At 40.9% G+C, this 21,046-nt stretch overlaps 1 protein-coding gene and 1 long non-coding RNA gene across 4 annotated transcripts in view; one reads left to right on the top strand and one right to left on the bottom strand.

Annotated features, from left to right (window-relative positions):
• Positions 1 to 6,429: 6,429 nt before the first annotated feature.
• Positions 6,430 to 12,623, bottom strand: CUNH18orf21 (chromosome unknown C18orf21 homolog). Of its 3 annotated transcripts, none has more exons than XM_027881888.1 (5): positions 12,583 to 12,623; positions 11,511 to 11,533; positions 10,564 to 10,763; positions 7,070 to 7,278; positions 6,430 to 6,644 (listed from the first exon to the last, which is right to left on the bottom strand). In XM_027881888.1, exons 1-5 carry the CDS (start codon positions 12,606 to 12,608, stop codon positions 6,491 to 6,493), a joined length of 612 nt encoding a protein of 203 aa, XP_027737689.1. In that variant the 5' UTR covers positions 12,609 to 12,623; the 3' UTR covers positions 6,430 to 6,490. The 3 variants fall into 3 exon arrangements, with proteins under 3 accessions (XP_027737689.1, XP_027737688.1, XP_027737690.1); XM_027881887.1 differs by lacking the exon at positions 12,583 to 12,623 and adding an exon at positions 11,663 to 11,760; XM_027881889.1 differs by lacking the exon at positions 12,583 to 12,623 and adding an exon at positions 11,663 to 11,760 and having other exon boundaries at positions 10,696 to 10,763.
• The window catches only part of LOC114056581, a 101,242-nt gene continuing 92,785 nt past the window's right edge, over positions 12,590 to 21,046 (top strand). The window contains exon 1 of the long non-coding RNA XR_003571035.1: positions 12,590 to 14,694. This is a non-coding gene — a long non-coding RNA (uncharacterized LOC114056581). The remainder of the gene's footprint in view (positions 14,695 to 21,046) is intronic.

Raw genomic sequence — 21,046 nt, 5'->3', positions numbered from 1 at the left:
GCATCAGATACCTTGTTCCCTCGTGTTCCATTGTCCTTGTTGCTCACGGAGGTCCTCCTTACAAAGATATCTCTCCCTTACACTTGACAACAGTTGCTGCCTGAGGCTGAGAGTTTCCTGCCTTTTTACAGTCCCCTGATCAATGACTACATCTCGAGACAGGGATCCCAGGTGTCCTTGCTTCACTCCCATCTAGAATTGTATCATTAGCTGTGGCGTCCCAGATTCAGAGCAGCCACGTCAAAATGGACTCGTTTGCGTGTCACATGAACTCTCTCTGCAGCTCATGCAGATCACCCAGGTTAGGGACCGAGTGGATGATTTCTGGCTCTGTTTCTTCTGCTAAGCCTAAAGGTCCTACCTCTTCCCTGTCATCCACTAAGCAAACTGATTTAGTCTTGGATTTTCTTTTCTGGACAGGAGCGACACGGTGCTGGGTTGTTTGCTTCATTTTACCTCTGGCTCAGCCGTGGTTTGTGTGGACAAGGTGCCTGTTGATTTGCTTCTTTTCCCCTCGGGTTCAGTTCTGATTTGTGTGGACACAGTACCTATTGATTTGTTTGTCTCCTCCTCCTGAAGGTGCTGTACCATACCAAGCAGCGACTGGTAGGCAGTGGCCAGGGCCCAGCATGTTGTCGTAAGCTGCCCATCTCTGGAGCTGTCAGAGCACCTTCCTTCCACGTATCTTATTACTCTAACAGGGTCCTGCAGTTGTTCAGGGATGAATTTCCAGATCACTGAAGGAGAGAAGCTCTCCAAATACTGGCCCATGTCCTCCCACTTCCGTGGCACTCAGCATTATCCACTCCCAGAGCAGGCCTCCAGGCAACTTCCCTAGAAGCTGCCCTGGGCAGCTCCTGCAAATGACCCATTATTAACAGTCCATCAGAAATGACATACAGGGTGTAGAATACACAGTTTTGGTTATACCCACATAGTGATAAACTGGTCCTGGCCCCTGTAACAAGGACAGCGGTTGAATTCCATCCATGGGAAACTTAATTTATCCCCAGAGGTGATTATAAGTACAGTGACATGGCTTGTTAGACTGCATTGGAGGATCTGTCTTGGATACTCAAAATCATAGGGAATTTTTAAACAGTCTTTTGCTGCCTTAATGGAAAATAATTATAATAATAAAGTTGTATGTTGAATTTTCTTGATCTCTCAAGGGTTTTAAAAAAGACATGACACTTCACTAGATTTGTTCTTCCTCTTCATAACTCTTAGTGGTAACATTGTTTATCTACAGATAATGTAGAATTGATAAAAGAATGAGGAAAAATTTACTTCTTGATGTATATAAGTTTTAATTTTGAGAGAGTGTTATTTTCTGGATATATTTTTCTTCATTTTACTGTGAAATTGATTGCTTCAATGAGTTTCTCATAGCTGGGGTTTTGGAAATGATCCCTCAATATTTGTTTGGAAAAGAGGACTTGTGGAAGGTAAAGGTCACTTCTACAGCAAGTGTTGTATATTAGTGGCTGAATGGTACGCTGTTTTTTTATTATTATTTATATGGAAAAGGCATCAGGTATCAAGTAGTTAGAAGATTTATCTTGTGACTGTAATAGTATAGAAGGAGATAACATGGTATGATACAAAGGCGGTCCTGTAGTGTCAAAAAATACCTCCAAATTCTCAGGTTTCAGAGCTTAATGTACGTACTTCTGACCTCTCAGGAAGAAAAGAGGCTAGGTGGGGAATGGTGGGGTGCCTAGGAGCCGGAAGGGAGAACATGCCTGGGTGGAAACGTAAAGCAAACTGAATGTGAACTTTCGTCCAAACAGAAGTAACTGTGAAACTGGGCAGCACAATGGTTTAGCTGTGGGAGGGATTCACAATAGAACTGCTTTGGTGCGTTACCACCCTGAGAAAGAAAATGTATGAGTATACCCTGCCTGCCTCTTCTTACGTGGTCTGACTCTATGAAGACCAGAATGCCCACCCTACAAAAGGCACAATTATCAAATATCTGAACATTTTTCATCTAATAATAAAAACATAATAATTAGATTATTTGCTTCACTATATTGCACTTTTATTGAGCATTCTCTGAAAAAAAGCAAAGAGATTCCTGCAGCACTTTGCCATATGAGAATGCTTATCTTGGAGGTCACTGGGACTGCTTGTATATTCTAGTGTTTGCAGGCTCAAGCTGTGTTTTTTGCAGAATGTTTTGAAAGATATCAGGAACATTACCCCAAATCTGTGGTTTGAAAAATAAATGTGAAGTCATTAGTTACAAAAATTACTATTCTTAGAAATTATGTTTCATTACTCCTTTTGGAAATTAAACTACAGCCTGCAGTAACATTAGCTTGTCTGATTCACTCTGTTAATGTTTGTATTAATATATTAAAACACCTCTATTAATCCCTAGCAACACAACCCAATCTACATGCTTATTATGTATTTTATCCGAGTAGTCTTGAGTGTCAAACTGAGAGCTTTCATTACGACAAAATTACATTCCTGTTTACCTGAAGACAGCGTGTTAAGACTTCCGTGGACTAATGCTGCTCTCTCAAGTCAGTGGCAACTCAGTCTGGTACTTGGATGATGACCCAAAATACATACATAGGATGCAGTAGCCAGCTGTGCAGACAACTATGGAAGGCATGGAAATCATACACAGGCTTGACTGGCCCTCTACAGAAGTGCTGGATGTCGGCCTCTTGAAACATAAGCAAATAGATCTGTGGCTGTGGGTTTTTTTCCGTGGGAAGATCAGTGAAAACCAGCACATTTAAAATTTGATGATTACTTCTATAAATATTTAGGGCCGGTTCTGTTCATTACTCATACATATAATCACAGTGACTATTCCTGCAAGTAAAGAAGGCAGACTCAAATGTAGTGTCTGAAGTGGAATTTTTTTTTTAATGAATGACCAATTTTGTCTTGGCTCCTATTTCAGTGTGTCATTTATCTTGATTAAGTAGTAAATCTCTTCCATTGTGTTATTTAGGAATCTAATTCAGAATTCATATTCACAATATTTAAATTATCCTACTAAGCATGAAGTTTTTGTGGGAATTTGCAAAAATTCAATAGCACTCGTTACTTGTTTGCAACAGAAATAGATTCATTTGTTAAAAGCTAACAAGAAAAGTTTGAAATGTAAAGATGTTTCATTATTGTGCTTTTCTGACAGAACCTGTAATCCTTGTGTAATTTATGTCCTCAGAATAACACACCTGTATGTATGCTCTTTCATATTTAATAAAACATTGTTGTAAAAACATCTTTGAAATTATTGTTTAATGCTTGCTCACTCAATCTCATGGTGGGAAATGGCTTTTATGTAAATGCTTCCTATACTTAGTAGTCAGGCAAGATCTCACAACGATGATGCTGAGGAAACAGTTGATAATAATTTTTAGGTTTATTACTCTCTGTATTTTGTGTGACAATTTTCATTGAGGAAGCAGTGCATTAAAGGGTCTGAGGTCCTATCTCTAGAACTGTAAATTTTTGAAAATAAACTACTGCTCATATGCCATCTAGTTTAGCCGAAGTTTGCTGTTCTTCAGAGGCAGGGATGGGTGTGAGGGAACCAGTTGGAATATGTCAGCTTGAGGCTCCCAATACTCAAAAAATGGGAAAGTGTCTCAAACTGCTGTTTCAAAATAAAACATGCTTTAGTTGAGCTGGTTACATTAAGACACAGTAACATTTTTTATATGGTATGATGCTATTACTGCCAATGATACACACACCATTGCCTAGACAGAATTTGTATGAGCTGGGAAATAACTCTCACTCTGTAATTAAATGTCTGTATGCAGGGCTGTATGTTTAACAGAGACCTTCTTGGTCTTGCTGTACAATGTCTGGGTGAAGTTCTGCCCTCACTGAAATCAGGGAGTGCATTTCCTTTCTAGAGTTGTTCTTCAGCTAGCTCTTCAAACACAAATCACTAACGTGGCTTGGCAGTGGTTTGGTGGGGAGGCTCAGCAATAGTCTCTTGCAGCCAAGAGTTAACCTTCAGTATTTCATTGAGTACAGGAATGTAATGTATTCTGAAGGGAAGAGTGCATGAGATGCATACATGTGTGTAATTTGTGCATATATATATATGCAGCTGACGTGTGTATATGTATGTATATACCCATATCCATTATGTGTAGAGAGATGTGTGTCTCTGTTTTTGTGTTTTTCAATATACTGGTTCTGTGAAAGTCCACTAACATGAAAAGACTGTATTAAAGGCTTAGGAAGAACATAAAAGCACTGGAGGTCATTTTTACCCAGCATTTTGAAGCACACTTGTAAAACAAGGAAAGGCACATACTGAATGACCTTTTCTACTTTTTTTCCCCGAATAAAGTCTTATAGCCCACAATAATGATCCCTTTTAACAACACAGCTGGGCGTACCTGACAACTCTGGTCATTCCAAAGAAAAAACACGTTGTTTGGAACAAGACAAGACTATATTAACAAATAGCTTGATGCAATAGTGATACATTTGGAGTGCAAAATAACTAGCTTGGTGCCTGCCACCCTCAATACTTTAGAGACATCTAGTTTATCCCGTGATCCTGTGGATAGATTGCCCAGTAGCTTTCTCAGCACACCCATTGTGCCCCCCCTCATGTCTTTTATCCCTTATCTGTAGTTTTATCCAAAAGGAATGCACTCTTGAGACCACAAGGTGTTACATAAGAAGCACAGTAAAGAGGGACAACTGGGAGACGTGCTTTGATCTAACGTTAATGTTGGGACACCTTAAAACACAGCAGATGCCCACTCTGGTTTCACATAAGCCTCATAGGAAGCACAGCAGTAGCGTAACTAATGTGTGTACTTTTAATAGGAAATTTTACTGCAAAACTTGTTTTTCCAAATACTTTTGTATAATGCACATTTTCCGTCAACAAGATTGAAATATTTTTCCAAAAGACTGGACCATAAATACAGCAACAGGTGAAGGAATGCCATGTTCTACACTGGAAAAGGCATCACTCCGAGGTTTGTATTTTGATCAAAGAATGACAGTTAATTTGATCCTACGTGTACATAGGAGACAAACGGCAGTGAACCTTTCAGTTATTGTGCAAGTGTACAGGAGATATAAAAAGGTTAATGCCAATCTTTGAGATGGTAAGTTACAGTTTACAACAAAGTATTTTCCCCTGCCCTGGATTGCTTTCCAGTCAGCCCACTTATTTGCTGGTCCAATTTTCTTCAGCACTGTTCATTGAGTCTGAAAACACTTAAAGGGAACTATTCATTAGACTAAAAATCCAAGAATGTAAATGTTTTTAACTGATTAATTCTCTTTTTCAGAGGAGAAATATGAAGAATTTACCACTGCAGACTGTAAGCAGGACAGGCTATAACCCCAGTCCTGAACAGTGACTTTCTATCTACTGTCCTCTCCCACCTCTGTACCAAACTTGAATTGAAAGTCTGACACTGGAGACTGCTTTAATCTTGACAATCAACTTTTCCCATCAGAAAAACTTCTATACTGTCCAGGGCAATGCTAGTTTTCCAGACTGAAGTCCAGAAAGGAAGCAACTCTGAAGCCTGAAAAAGACTGAAAGATATTTAAGAAAAAGTTTCTCAGAACTCAGTCATTCTCATGAGACAAAAGGACCCATTTTGCTAGCACCAGAGCAACTGGAATAGAAGTATCCCCTGTTCCTTATGACTGTGCCACTCTTCTATCAGTACCTAATCAGAGTGCTGGTACCAGTCTAGTGTGGAGTTGTCAGTCGGTACTGAGAGCATTCCACATCCGAGTGCAGTTAGTGCACCCAAGGCTCTGTGTTATCATGGGACCCATATCATCTGCAGTCCAGATCATGGAGAACAAACTTACGAAAATGAAAAAACTTCCATCTGTTGATAGTTTTCTCTCTCTGTACATGAGCGCTGTCTTAAAAAGGAAGTTATTTTTACCTTTGTAAAGGCTGCGCTTAAATTGCCACAGCTACCAAAATAGAGCAACGCTACAGGACACTACATTAGACCCTTGAAAATACTGTACCTGAAGAAGGTCCCAGTGAGTGTGTCTTTGTTTTACTCAAACATTGCAAAGCAGGAGTGAGATCTTTACATTCTGTTGATGAATTATCTTAAAAATAGTGGGACAGTGAGGGGGAGCAAACTGTGACCTCCCCATTCCCAAGCTGCTTTCTGGTCAGCCAACCTATCTCTTAGTCCTGGTGGATCCACTGATCAATCTGATATCATCAGCTTCTTCAAAGGATAAATCCTGGCTTTTAATTCTTGGGTTATCAGAAACTGCAAAACACGTTCAAGGTCCCCAAGCATAATAGAGTGGCTGTGTTCTCATCTCCCTCTGGCAGACAATCACTCCCCTTTTAAACTGAGCTTGCCTCTAAAAAATATGATCTGTGCTTTTGCAGGGTGCAGGCTGTTAGCTTGAGTTTTAGACACACCACTTTGTTAATTTACTAAAACTGGAACAATATTTATTGCTGTAATCTTTATTACTTTGAAATAATACAGAACTAAAGTAAAGTCAAGAAGGCCTTGAAATCTGCCTTCTGGCTTCTCTCTTTTTCTTCTAGGTCAAGCATCTGTTTTAGCTTAGAAAAGTGAAATCTGGAGTTTCGGGGAGTTTTGGAAGCAGAGTTGCTTGTTGCCTGTCCAGATTCACGTGTTCTGAAAAACAAAAGACTCAAATGTCTTAAAGGTGAGAAATCAGAATTAACATAAAGTAACCGTGAAAGTTTACTTTCACATATATGTGAAAGTGTACTTTACTTTCACATATAATTTGGGTGAAAAAAATTCAAGGTAAGTAGTGTATTTTCATGTGAAAGCAGTCAGAAGTATAACTTCATTATGCATAATTTAAGACAGACATTTCACATTAATGACACCAACATAACTGAGCGTTCTTTTGCACACAGTGGGTTTTCATGAGAATCTTTGATTTTAAAGGTTGGAAAGTTAACATTGATCTTAACCACACTTCTGAAAAAAACAGCTATCAATTTAAAGTTTACTAAATGACTGATCTAAAATCAAGACATAATACACTCTACTTGGCAAAGTGCTTCTTTCAGTAGGAGAGAAACAGGTACCTGGGAAGCGTTGAGGGACTGTTGCCTTTAGATCCCAACCTACTGGAGCTTACAGGTGTCATTTTCTTCGAAGATGGAATTTTTAAATCTGGTGTCTTGAGGCTAGATTTCATACTTGGAGTGCCAGAATTTTGTATCTTGGTTGACAGAAAATCCCTGCTTTTACCATAATGTCTTGTTGTTTTATTGCATGATTTGCAAGTAACTAGCTATGGAGAGAAGAAAAGAAATATCAAGCCTTTCAGTCTTTCTACCTTGACGTTATAAAGCCATTTTAAGAATTATCCAAAGTGTTCTCTAAATATCATGACACAAATTAAATATCTGCTTAAGTAAAACATGAGATATTGAAAAGTAACATAAACACTTTACAAATAGTATTTTAATTCAGGTTTCTTAAACCAAACACTTCCTATGGGTTTATCTGGAAATTACTCCAATTCCCTGGCAACTAATTTCAGAAGACCTGTAACTCTGAACTTAAAATTGTACAGTGAAATACAGAGAACGACCCTGTCAAGACAGAAAGATGAAAGAGTAACTGAACTGGATATATGGTATCTTGGGCATACAAGATACATTGAGTATACAAAAGCACACCTGTACATTAGAGGTACTTGTACTTGGCTAAAAAGCATGACATACCATATGATCTAAATTCATTAGCATATTGTACCCCTGATAAAATCATATTGGACACTTTCCAGGGAGTCTTGAGATCCAAACTCCCAAAAACTGTCATCCGTTTAACCAGTAACATCAAGTCTCAGTGAACAAAGATGAGGGTTTCCATTAGGGCAAAAATACTACAATAAGGAGGATGTTCTGAACAAATGGCACTTTCTCTTCTCTCTGTTTACTTCTAGGCTGCAGGGAACTTCCAGCAGCGCAGTAAGCTGAGAGGTGCATCAGAACAGATAATGTCAGACAGTCACAGAGACTGTCAGATATTCCTGATATTCGTTACTGCCATGGTAACTACCTATATTAAGAGACACGAGAGTAATACAGCCAGACAACTTTCTGAGGCACACAATTACACTGACAGAGAAACAGTTACGTGATGTTTCTGGTTAAAAAAACATACTCGACAAGACTGTCACAAAAATGTCTAAGCAGTTTTGAAAACATTTATACCAAATCATTCTTCATTTCAAAGTGTGTAAATTTAACTAAATTCAGATTGTTTAGGAAAAAAATGCATTTAGAGATGCCGAAATGAAATTTTCCAGTTACTTAGGTATTTTGACTGTCTCTAGATATTATTTTGTCAGTATAATGAATTAAAAAATAAAAAAGAAATAATATTAACTTCTGATGCTCAGATATTGATGTCTTTTTAGTTCTTCTAAATGTAATTCAGGTGGGAAAAAACCCAGCATCATGTGGTGACTTAGCACACTGTGGAATATAACTGGAGGTGACCACCTTACAATGCAAGAATTACTGGATTAATAATAGCATTTCAGAGCAAGTTTCTGTTTCGTGAACTGGATCCGCAGTTAACTCCAAAATTTTTAAAGCCCCCAAACAGTCCCTATGTTATATGCCTTTTCATAGCAAAAATAGACTAAAATCAAGCTCAGCTTGCTAAGAAAGGTATCAGAGGTACAACCTGTCACATTTTTGCTCACTTTCAACCACACTTGACTTTTTATTTTCACAAGTCTCAGGTATTAAGATTACAGGGATCTACATTGCTAATTTTGAAAGCTGCCAGTTGCTGACAGCATTTTACAGAATGAGAAACGCTTAAACCATAATCCGTAGGACAAATGCAAACTGAACAGAACAAAAGTACAGCAAACTGTAATTACATACCAAGATTAAAATATTACCCAGAGTTTACACTGGACCTCTTTGAAACTGAATTTTAAACTACTTATATGAATGCAAGGTGCGTCCTTACAAAGCCTCTCCAGCTACAGAATAAGTTTAAGAACCCATCATAATTTCATGTTCATCAGTTGCTTAAAGAGACTGTTCTTAAGATACCCTTTAATGTTTGTGATCCCAGAAAACTAAAGCCAAGATTTCAGCTCACAGAATCTTAGAATACCCTGAATTGGAAGGCACCCACAAGCATCATCAAAGTCCAACCCCTGGCCCTGAACAAGATAGCCCCAAGAATCACACCATGTGCCTGAAAGCATTGTCCAAATGCTTTTTGAACTCTGTCAGCCTTCGTGCTGTGACCACTTCCCTGGGGAGCCTGTTCCAGTGCTTCACCCCCTGGGTGAAGAACCTTTTCAGATATCCTTTCTGAAACTCAACTATGATTTACAATTTGGGGAAAGTGATTTATGGAACATCTTATTTTTCTCTCACAGCCGAGAACCTTGGAGATATTTCCTTAGTTTAGTCTTGTTTTATTAACTCTTTAATAATTTTTGGTTTCACAAATTTTACTCCCCAAACCAGAAGACTCTAATCCAAGAAAATACCAAGTGTGCCAGCAACTGCTGCGCACAGTAGGGTGCTGCTTCATTTATTACAACAGCCATTCACATAACATGCTCTAAAAGTAATACATACCTTGGCAACACTAGATTAAATGTATACTATTATTCTTCAAATAGTAGTTACTATAAAAAATAGTAATTTAAGCTCACATTCCTGAGTACTTCTAGGAAAAATAACTGAAGCCCCCAAAGCAACATCAGCTTGTTGAAATTACCTCCATAGTTTTGAAAGATCTCCCATAAACAGTAATATGCAGACAAATGTAAAAAAATCAATTAATACAGAAGGTAACAATAATCTGATGTAGCCATGAGTCTAGTGAAATAAATGAAGTACAGCTTGTGCAAAATATATTTCCTCAACAACTAATAAAACTGAAGCAAAGGCAGTAAATGTCAAGTTATCACAACAAGCCTGACTTCAGTCAATGGCATGTTTTGCTTCTTAGGTATGGGAGTATTCTTAGCAACGGATTTAGGATCTACATGGCTGTATTAAAACTCTGCATCTGGTACACTTGCCTGGTCCTAGTTCTGCCACATTTGTAGGAAAAAAAAGAACAGGCAGAAATCTGCTATTTCTGCCATTTTTTGCAAAGCTATGCTAATGATACAGTAGCTGACAGTGGAAATACCAGAGCTGCTGGCAGGAAAAGATGACTTAATTTTCAGCAAGAGCTTAGACATCTGCAGAGCCTACCCAGACTGCTGCTAAAGATATCACAGGGAAGGCAGAGCTGTTTGTGTAGCTTCTGACAATGTGGCGTTGTGGGGTTTTTTTGGAGGGAAATCTTACTGTTCTTGTCATTGTTCATGATTTATCTACTGGGGAGGGTAGATTTAAAAAATTTTGATTATGAATTGAAATTATTCCAAAAGACAGAGTCATATGCTCATGAAAAAGAAATGTGTAGGTGTGGGCTCCTCTTCTGAGAGAAAGGTTTCTGTATCTTCTTTTTTATGCCACTGAAATAGGGACATGAAATTTAGAGAAATGTAATGTACCTGTCAGTCCCAAATAAATGTCCTTACCAGAACACTTCTTGACTCCCTGTACTTTTTCAAAAGCTTTGTCTGTTTCATGTTAAGTTTATGGTTCTTCGCTTCTCGCTTAAGAATTTTTTCTATCTGCGGAGACAATTTCATCTTTGGTTTGAGACGCACCCGGTAGCCATCAGGAACCAGGAACTGGAAGCAGTAAGGACATATCCTTTCTAATCCACGTTCATTAGCTACAGATAAATAAAGGTAAAAGGATGAAATAATTATTTTTATAAGCAAAGATTCATACAGTACGTTTCACTTGCAACAATACCTAGGTACATGTTTTTATGTTTAAGATACAACTAGGACGTCGCAGGAAGCTGGGCACCAATATGTGCTCAGCCAAGCACAACTCAGGGTAAGTTTATGCTTGTGGTGTAAGTTTACACAATATGTAACTGCAGATTTTACTGAAAAATGGAATCCTTGCCTAAAAATCTTTTAACAAAGGAGGCTCACAATTCCGCAAGGAGCTCCCTAAAGGCACGCTCTTGCCAGATCAGGGACACCAAAGCCTCGTAAAGCTCTTTGCCCATTCGAAGTGCGAGAAAACGACCACACCTCAGCCTGTGATAAAGGAATGCTTTGAAATAATTTTCGGATCCATTAAGAGGCTCCCGCATCTGCTTCGTCAGCTCCTGCTGCCGGAGCCGGACCCGAGCCCCTCTCTCTACACCGCCGAGGAACACCTGGCCCCTGCTCTCCGGCAGCCCGGAGCATAGCGCGGCACAGCCCTCCGGGGGCAGTGCAAAGGGAAGGGGGATAATGGTGGAAAAGGGAAAGCCGGCATTCCCACGCTCCTGCCCCTCGGCAACCTCTGCGCTGCCCTCCCACCGCAGGAGCCTCCTTCCGCTGGAGATCCCGGAGCGCCCTGCTCCGAAGCCCCTCTCCTTCGGCCCCGGTACCACCGTGTGTGCTCGGGGACCCTCACTCGCCTCGGGAGCTGCAGAGCGTCCACCTGCGGCAGAGAGAGAGAGAGGGAAAGCGTCACGGCACCGCCACCGGGCGGGGACACCCCGCGCGTCACCACCGCGCTCTCTCTCCCGTCCGCCCGCCCGCCCCTACCCCCGGCGCGGCAGCTCCTTACAGCAGGAACCGCGCCTGTCCCGGGCAGGCTCCCGCTAACCGCGCCGCCGCCGCCGCCAGCAGCCGCCGCCGCCCCATGGCGCCGAGCGCCCGCCCCGCCGGAAGGGAAGCACGGCCGATGTGCGGCGCTCGGCCGGGCTCCGGCGGCTGCCCGCGGCCGCAGCTCTATGGTACCGGGCTCGGGCGGGCCCGCGGCACCGCGGGTCGCTGGGCCGGGAGCGGGGGAAGGGCCGGGGCCGGCGCTGAGAGCGGCGGCGGGGTCCCGCGGGCCGCCCCGGGGGATCGGCGGGCGGAGGGTCCGGGCGGGAGCCGGGCCCGGCCCTCACCGCGCGGAACGGGGAGTGCGTGCTCGGGAGCCGCCTGTGTCTCCAGCGGCGTGAAAAGTTTTTCCGTTAGGGAAGGAAACTTTCACCCTAGGGGAAAAAAAAAAAAAAAAACAACAACAACATGAGGAAGAACTTCTTTGCGTTGAGGGTGGCAGAGCTCTGGAACGGGCTGCCCAGGGACGTCGCGTTTGGGAGACATCCCAAACCCACGTGGACGCGTTCCTGTGTGTCACCTGCTCTGGGTGACCCTGCCTTGGGGTCCCTTCCAACCCTAACGATTCTGTGATTCTATGGGGGAAAAACCCAAACAAAACCAAACCCCAGGGATGTCTCTGTCAGGAATTGTCACGTGAAGGATTTGCAGCAGCAGCTCCAGAGTGACGCCTGATGCTCGGGAGTGCTGGACTTAACCCCCCGACCGCCTCTATCTGAGGTGCCCTTCTGTGAATTTCGGCAACTGCACACTTTGCTTTGTCGTTCTGCAAATGTGCTACCATTAAAAAAAAAAAAAAAACAAACCAAACCAACCAACCAACCAAACAAACAAAACCCCTAATCAAACAAAAACCTTAAAAACAAACACTCAGCTTTTCACCGTTTGATGTGTGTCCTCGGCCCCATTCATTTGCTAGATGTTTTTCTTCTTTGATCTGTTGATAATGGTGTGCATTTAGGAGAGGTATTCAGCTGATCAGGCTTCGATATTCTATCAAGGAATTTGAATAAATACAATTATTTCTTATTTTCTAGTATGGAATAGCTAAAGGGTTTAGACATAGAAAAAGCATGGGGAAAAAAGGAATTTCAGGGCTTCCTTTAATAGAGCTTTACAATGCAGTCAGTAAATCTGGGCTTGTTAATGGCATGTTCCTAATAGCTACAATTAGGGCCTCTGCTGACTTTACCTTTGAATTGAAAATAATTTTTTTAAATGAACCTTTCAATATTAAATTTTTGTTGCCATGTTGTGGACTTTGTTGATCCTAGTTTTTATATGAACTCTATCTTTCCTAAGTGGAAGGCAGAGATGTCGTATAATATCTTTTTAAAGCACAACCAGTGTTCATCAGTCAACAGATTTTTTGGCAAAAGAAATATTCCTGGTTATTAATACTGGTGGAGGGAAAATGAATGTATTTTTTTGAACACAAGTAAGGAAAAATCATTCCAATACTTTTTTGAGAGGTGGGTCTGTTTTTATAATTTTTTAACCATGCTTGCTCCCTAGGAGAGTTGGTTGCAGAGAAAGAGTGGTACAGCAAGATAATTCCATGTTCTCTCCCAGCCTCTGCCTAGCAAAAGGGAAGTGTGCTGGAGATTTATTCTGTTGCCTGGAGGTGACTGACTGACTTCTTCATGCCCCTGGAGTGGTGCAGGTGGGCCAGAACACTTGCACCAGCACCCTGGGTTAACTTTTTTTTTTTTTTTTTTTTGTGAGAACAAGTGCCTGAGTGACCTGGTTAGCAAGCAGTGTGCTTTACTTATTAAGCAGTGACTAATACAATGTAAAGGATTAATTTTGATTTCTCCACCACCCGCTTCCCTGTCCCCCACCCCCCTTGTATACTCATCACTGCTTTTTTCTTCTCAGTCTGTTACAGTCTAGCTGAAATGCTTATATTTTTTTTTCCTTTGCTCCCGAAACAACTCTGGACCATTCCCTTTTTTATCTTAGTTTGCTGGATTCTCTTTGCATTATAGATCATCTTTGTCCGAAAAGCGGTGCCAACAGCCACTCCCAGTGCCATTCCTACACAGTATGTGTCTTGTCCCCGATCTGGTCACATGTTTCCCATGTTAGGTGTGGTGCTGAATGTGCTAAACAGAACTCTAGAGACAAAGGAGAAATGACCAAAACCCATGGCCTTAAATTCATGGCTCTCTACCAGCCCCTTCATGCAGAACTCCCATGAAAAGTCAGTATTTCTATGCATCCAGTGCTGGCAGGACCAAGCTCTCAAAATCAGATAACATTCAGATCCCCAGTACAGTATTTATGGCATCAATGGGGTGAGTTCGTCTGCATTTCAAGGCAGAATGCATTCATCTGTACTTTCTCCTGGCTTTTGTTCCCCCTCCAAAAAAAGAAGAAGAAAAAAAACACATTAGCAGAGCCATGTTACTGCTTCCTGCTTCTGTTGTTTAGTGTTTTGTAGCTACCACGGCTGGCCAAGAAGCTGTAAATCTTGCCTGGTGTTCTGTAACAAAGAGAAAAATAGAATGATTTGTGTTGACTTTTGGTCATCGTGCATCATTATCGATCCGAGGGAGGGCGGCGGGGGAACGCGTTACCGTGTTATCTGTTGCTCGCCAGTTCTCCGGGAAGGCGGCGTTACCCAGCAGTCAGTAGAGGGCAATAGAGAAATACAGTTTTGTGATACCTAAAGGATTTGAAGCCCTGATTATGTGTTTACAGAAAAGAAAAAGAAGAAAAGAAGAGCCAGGAGGATAGGTTGTTCAGTTTACTACCGGAGACCTGAATGTGACAGACCACCAAGGAAACAAAATTTTCTAAGAGAGTAAAGAAGTCCTTCTGCGGCATCTGCAAGGGTCTCCTTTTTTCTTCGGAGTTACGTGGGATAACTTAGCCAGAACTTATTGATGTCTGCATGTTCAGTGGACTCGGGAATGGACTGGGAAATGCGGAAAGGCACTCTTTAGAAGGAACAGAAGAGGAGGCATTTCAAAAATCCTGCAGGTGACCGAGGTGAGCAAACTCACAGCTTCTCTTTCGGGTGAGATAATAGATGTTCAGTCAGCTGTATAAAAGTCATGAGCAAACTGAGTGATTGAAATTATACGAGAATTTTGCTTTTTTTGGCATGCTGATGCAAGATTAATTTTCTCTTGGAAAAAAACAGAAAGGATAATGATGCTACAAGGATAAGCATTTCTAAGCAAACGTTATTTTGGAGACATGCTAAAACTGGTGACCTGTTTTATGTGTGATATTTAATATTAAAACTATTTGAAACATGCTCATCATTTTACAAGGTTTGTGTGCTATAGTTCCTAGACTCTAGTTAGAGATAAATATATAAATAAGATGTAACTATTGTTGTTCCTTTTAGCAGAGATTTTTGCTCATCTCTTTACTAAGAGATTTTTGGATGAATGTTGGGAATGCCCTCGGGTTCTTCAAAGGCTTTATAATCAGAAAGATACTGAGAAATGATAACAAAGAATATAGCAATAACAAAAGGAGCTGAGCCATAGAAATCAAGGGAGTGACAGAGGGTTGGGAAAGCAGAAAAAAAAACCCCAAAAGACTAACTTAGGAAATAAACATATGAAACACTTTTCTGTTGCCAAGATCTCAGCTGGTGTCACCATAACACTTGGAAAATATCCTCAGGATGGTGGAAACCATTAAGCAGTACAGATTATCAGAGGATAAACTTCCACTTCAGCTGCCACTAGTAGCAGAAGTGACCAATAAGAAACGTTTAGGAAATGAAAGGTGAAGAATCAAAGCATTGACATTCTGGGGATATCACAGAGCAAGTGCAAGGGTATCTAGAGGTCAGTAAAACAGTACCCATCTGAAACAAGGCAGGGTGATAAATAAAAGAAATAAATCATATTCTAAAAACTATCATCAGCTTTGAAAAGCTAATCAAAGGAAAAGTTTTCTGGTGTTCCTCCTGAGCATGGATTTATTTTGTAAGTGGTATGATAGGTAAGGCTGTGACACAATGATTTATCTGTGCCTTGAGTGCCAAAACATGTAAAATATTAATATGATTATTGTTAGTGTATACATACTTCCTTACAGTATGTACCCGAGGGAGGTGAAAGATAACATATACAAACCATATCACTATTTTGCATGGATTGGCAACATCCATCTGATAGGAATGGACCCCATGAATATCAGAATCCACCTGGTCTCGAAAGCTACGAGTTCCAGTTTCCAATTTGTAATTCCCTTAATTCCATTTCCAGTATTCTGTGTCTTCTTGTATACTTGCAAATCCATTCTCTCAAAAGAAAATAGAAATTAAAGATTATTGAACAAAAGAGTATTGAACAAAACCCTCAGAGAGAAATATACATGCAGTTTAAGGATACCTATCCGTATGCCAACTCTTCTTTAAAGTGGTTCCTCGCAGAAGTTACTATCTCTGTGTCTAAAATGTGAAGCTCTTGGGCAATAAACATTCTCTTATAGCTGTTACCTATTTTCAGTGAAATTAGCAGTGTTGCTTTTTGATGTTTGCTGGAGAGGTTTCCCGCAGGTCATATCTCTACGGGTACAGTCGAAAGGATTGTTGTAGTGGGGAGCCATACAGGTCAGCGGCTGGGGCTGAGGAATGGGAGCTACTGCTTGTTGAAATCCAGGCTTTGCTTTGCCCCTGTGTGACTTTGGGGTACATTAGCCTTGTCTATGGTCAGCTTATGAAGTGTCCAGCCTGGCACCTTGCTGAGGCCGAGGGCCAGGCTTTGAATGGCAGGGTGGAGATTGTACAGGGAGGCCCTCCTTGCACAGAAGTTATGGGAAAGGCCATCGACTGGTTGTGGTGTCCTTCAGTACACAGACAAATATACTTCTATGCCAGTTCTGCACAAGAGTCCTTGTCACCTTCAGTGTCACCTTTTTATGACCTTGAGTCATAAAAAAGTATTCATTTTCACTTACAAAACAGTTGTCTAAAAATGTTGAAATTTCAAGCCGAAATTCCAACTGTGAAAAAGATGGTGCTAATTAATGTGTTAATTGTCATGTAAACCTCTTCGTTTAATGAGATGTGAAATAGCCCCTACTGCTGGGAATATCAGTGTGCACAGGAGTTTGTCCCAAGCGCTCAGGGTCATTTATTGCTGTGTTGCAGCACAACCCAGGGCTGCTATTTCAGCCTCTTGCCAAAATAGAAGCGTTTTACTTTCTGATGAGTCATCTGGGTTTCACTGAGATCTTGCAAGGTTTCCCCACCCTATTCTTCTTTGCTGTAGAGTCCAGGCCCTGCCCTAAAGGCCTCGCTTTCCCAGGGAAAGACGGGGTGGAACCCTCCTCAGCAGCTGTTGGCTCCCTTCCTTAATTATCTTGGAGGGGACTGCTAATGAATGTTATGGAGCATTTTCTCTGTCACTGGAGCTGAACTTGCAGCATTCTTAGCCTTTTCTGGCCAGCAGTGTGGCAGAGTAGCACTGGCAACTGAGTTGGAGTTTGCCACACATTGAGCTTAAATGTTACCTGCATCAAGACAGGAAGGTCAACCAAAGGAGGCAGCTTGAATGTATTTTCCAAGTTGGTCATATTTACTAACAAACAACCCAAAAAGAGCTATATGTTTCAAGAAAATATTTCCTTGCTTCCCCCCCCCCCTTCTGTTGTAAAAGACTTAATTTTTAAAATTATTTTTCTTTCTTTTTTTTCTTTAAGTTATTTTCTTTCACTTTTAATTCTGAGTGACCTGTTCTAAGGTGGCACTGGTTTGAGCATGAGGTTGGACTAGATGACCTCTAGACATTTCCAACCCTACCCTGTAATTTTCAACAATCATGCTGTTATTTTGGATTCTTCCTGACTCCAAATTACCTGAGAGAGGAAAAAAAGCCCATGGCTATTTTAAGATATTTTTTTTCCCCTTAAGTTATTATTTTAATTCATTGAAAATGGACCAGGGAGAATAAAAAACTAGGTACTTCCAATAAATAACTGTGTTATGGAATAGTCCTTTGCAGTTGTTGCTTTCTAAATTTTGTTATAAAACACTTTGATTACCACGTTCAGGCTGCTTTACAGAATTGCTATTATGCAGAAATTTAGTCTGCTGAGGGGTAAATTGTTTGAGGGCTGTACTCCCTGCTGCAGTCAAAAAGTGGCTTCTTACACCTGTTTATAGTCACCAAAGTTAGTCTCATATTTGAGAAGCTGAATGTCATTGCCGATTCTTTCAGTTTATGCTTGGTGAGTCAGATGGCAAGAAGGGGTAAAATATTTACTGGTAAAGTATGTGAAATAATATGAATTTGAAAAATCCATATTGTTTTTTCAGTAATCCATTTTAGCTAAGTTCATTCAAAATTAAACTGTTTGCCCAGCTGACATCCTTAATTCATCACCCTTGCTGAAACCGAGATCTTCAAAGCCATTTACAACAGCTAAACAAACATATCTTTCATTAGCTTCGATTATAATGCCTGATGAAGTGCACAGAAGATCTGAATCTTTAGAGATGACAGTGATGGATATAATTTAGACACAGGAGAGGTAACAGAATCAGACTGATGCTTAGAGTGAACTTTAATACAGAGTTTCACAGTCAAATAAAGGTGGGCGGTGCAGTGCTCCTTATGGGCTTCAAAACTGCTGCTGAGGCACAGTGGTAGCACAGCATATTGTACCTGCCCTGGGAAGTGAGCACTTCAGTCTTCATTGCTGGCAATGTGGCATTGTCTCCAAAACTTACTTGTCTTTAAAGGATAAACTGGAATGAAGAGGATGTAACTACCTCCTAAGTCTGAAGCAGTGAAGAGGAAAAACTCCATGTGACACCAATTTAATTAGAATGCAGTGTCAGTACCTTGATTAGTGATGGAAAACAGGAAACTTCTTCAGTGAGTGTTGTATTATAGCTGCACAATTCTCCAGTACTGAAAGGATCTAACCTTTGTAAAGTTGGCCTGCATGCAAGGCCCTCTGCTTTCCTGTGCCCCTCAGAGATTTTGTACAAAACAAAACAACAAGGGGTAGATGATCCAACAGAAGATTTTTATTTTTTTTTTCTAAAACCCCAGAGGTCTCTGCTTAAGCATCCCAAGCCAGAAAAAGCTAACAGTAGTTATATGCACATATGTTAAACAAACATCAGTGGAGTTGTCATTAACTTACTGCTTATTTGAAGTGTGGGGAGGGCCTGATGCAGTCTCTGGACTTTCTGAAGAAGGCACAGAGCCATATGTTTTTTATATGTTCTTTTCACTATTATTAGATAATGCCAACAATATTGTTCAAGTATGGTCTGCATCAGACTCCTGAAAGATCATATTGACCCTCAGTGAGGAAAGACTTGTTTTCCTTCTTCAGAGAAGTAATTTAAGGGTTAAGCTGATGGCAGGGCAGACATAACATAGTTTGTTGATTCATAATTGGTTTGTGCAAACGAAAATTTTTTTTCCTTACTGTATCCTTAAGCAATGTTTTCCTGATGAAAATGTGTATTGTTTTGTTGGTTTTTCTCCTTCTTTCTCCAAAGCCAGTCTGAGATCTCTGCACCCTTATCACTGCTTGAAAAAAAAGACCTGTTTATCATAAGAACAGGAAAGATAGGATAGTGGAAAGCCTGAAGGAGTAAAAGTCCAGACAGAGATGTACTGGCATACATAAGGTCTATGAAAAGCGTGTCACAGTGCCTGATGGCTCTTAGCTTCTGTTTCATTTGCTCTGATGGTTAATCATTTGCTTGAGTGCTCAGGTGCCATGGTGATGGACACACTACCAGTGCCACAAACACAGCGTGCTGCATATTTGTTGGAACATTATTTTAGAAAGAAACCCAAAAATAAATACAACTTTTGAAAATCCTCAGCATAGCTAACATTGCCATTTACTTTCCACTCTAACAATATAAATTAGCATGGTAGGATATAGGCATCTTCCTCCTGTTTTAGATTTTTTCCTTCTGCTGTTGATATCCGTAGCTTTCTCATTAAGTGGTTTGAAAGGCTTTAGACTTCCTCCATATGTTGAGTATTGCACATTTGTGCATTGGCCTTTCTGTGCAGCTATTGAGATATTAGTTCCACTGTCATCAATATTAACATCAAGGAAAGGGCCTTGGAATAGGAGCCAAAAGCATCCTTGCTCTGTTAAGCCCCAACAGTTTGCTAAGTGTGACCTTTGTGAAGCTACGGGTATAAAGTTCAACCTTGAAAATCTTGGCCGGCAACTAACTGCTGGAATGCCAATTGGCAAGCTGTTCCTTCTTCTTCTCCAAATGCGAGGCCTTGTGCCTGAATAGCTCCAATGCAGCGTCTCTTCTGCAGTGTCACGTTTTGAAGTCTGATCCTCACACAGACCTCTGTTGCTGTTGTTACTTTTTATAGCGCTGTGCTATTTATATCTCTATTTGAATGTGAATGGTGGCCACCACGGGGAAGTTAGCACTGAGCAGTAGTTTCCCACTGAGGGCGTTGCCATGCTAGCATCCCTCCAACATGACTGCACAGAATATAGAAACAGACATTATCTCTTTACCACAAGCACCTTATGAGTTTGCTCCTGGTTTTAGTATCTTGGATTGTTTCACAATGCTTCTCTCTGACCACTGGTGCCTGGAGCAGATTGAAGCAGCATGCTGGCAGTCTATGAACCCCCAGCACATGGCGTGCCCACAAGGCAAACTAAACCACAGAGGAGGGTATCAGATGGAGCTGGATGCAAGGTATGAATCCGCTGAAGCTGGATAATTGTTTCTCAAACTCCACTGATCGTAAAAGCTTGCTTTAACTTTTGTTTCAACCCACAGGAAATGGGAAAGACATCCTTTCTCCCTTACATTTCCCTCACATGATATAAAAGGACCAAATTTTTTTTCAGGCCTATCTTACCATCTGCTCCAATAGCAATTTGCTCACCAATTGGTATTGGACAAGTTCAATTAATATGTGGAAAAGCATGCAGGAAACCTCAAAACTCAAACAGTGATGCAGGGATGCTGCTTATGTCTCCCTGGCATGAGGTAGGAAGGGCTGGCTTGGCAAGAGTTGGAGACAGAAGTAGTGTGTGAAGACAAAGCAACACTATTTGAATCTCCCATATTACTAATTTTTTTTTTTTTTTTTTTTTTTTTAAGTATAGTAAAGACACTGAGTATGGCAATCCTATAAACATTTCTGAGTCAAAGACTGAGTGAAAGTTATAGGACTTGGGGGTCAGGAGAGCAGTCATCTCACTAGTGTTCTTCCTGTGAGATCTGAGCTGATGTTGTTGCAGGGGTGATGGGAGAGAAGCCGGGACTTACCCTCTAAGGATTTAATTTGGAAGGCATTGGAATTGGGATCCTCTCCTCTCTATCAATCCTTCTGCAGTATGGGATTTTCCACCTTGGCACCAT

This window comes from Empidonax traillii, unplaced genomic scaffold, assembly GCF_003031625.1.
Source record: "Empidonax traillii isolate 1590-97213 ecotype Southwest subspecies unplaced genomic scaffold, ASM303162v1 scaffold98:size2021230, whole genome shotgun sequence".
NCBI lineage: Eukaryota > Metazoa > Chordata > Aves > Passeriformes > Tyrannidae > Empidonax > Empidonax traillii.
The sequence above is the reverse complement of the archived record's forward strand: the minus strand, read 5'-3'. Positions and strand labels throughout refer to the sequence as shown.

Bases quoted from the DNA above. Each gene is read 5' to 3' on its own strand.
- CUNH18orf21 (XM_027881887.1), bottom strand. From the start codon at position 11,739: ATGGGGCGGCGGCGGCTGCTGGCGGCGGCGGCGGCGCGGTTAGCGGGA. The intron at 7,279-10,563 runs GTAAGGACATTT...TTCTCTCCATAG, and splicing joins GGGAGTCAAGAAGTGTTCTG to CTAGTTACTTGCAAATCATG. The intron at 6,645-7,069 runs GTACCTGTTTCT...TTTGTTTTTCAG, and splicing joins AGTCCCTCAACGCTTCCCAG to AACACGTGAATCTGGACAGG.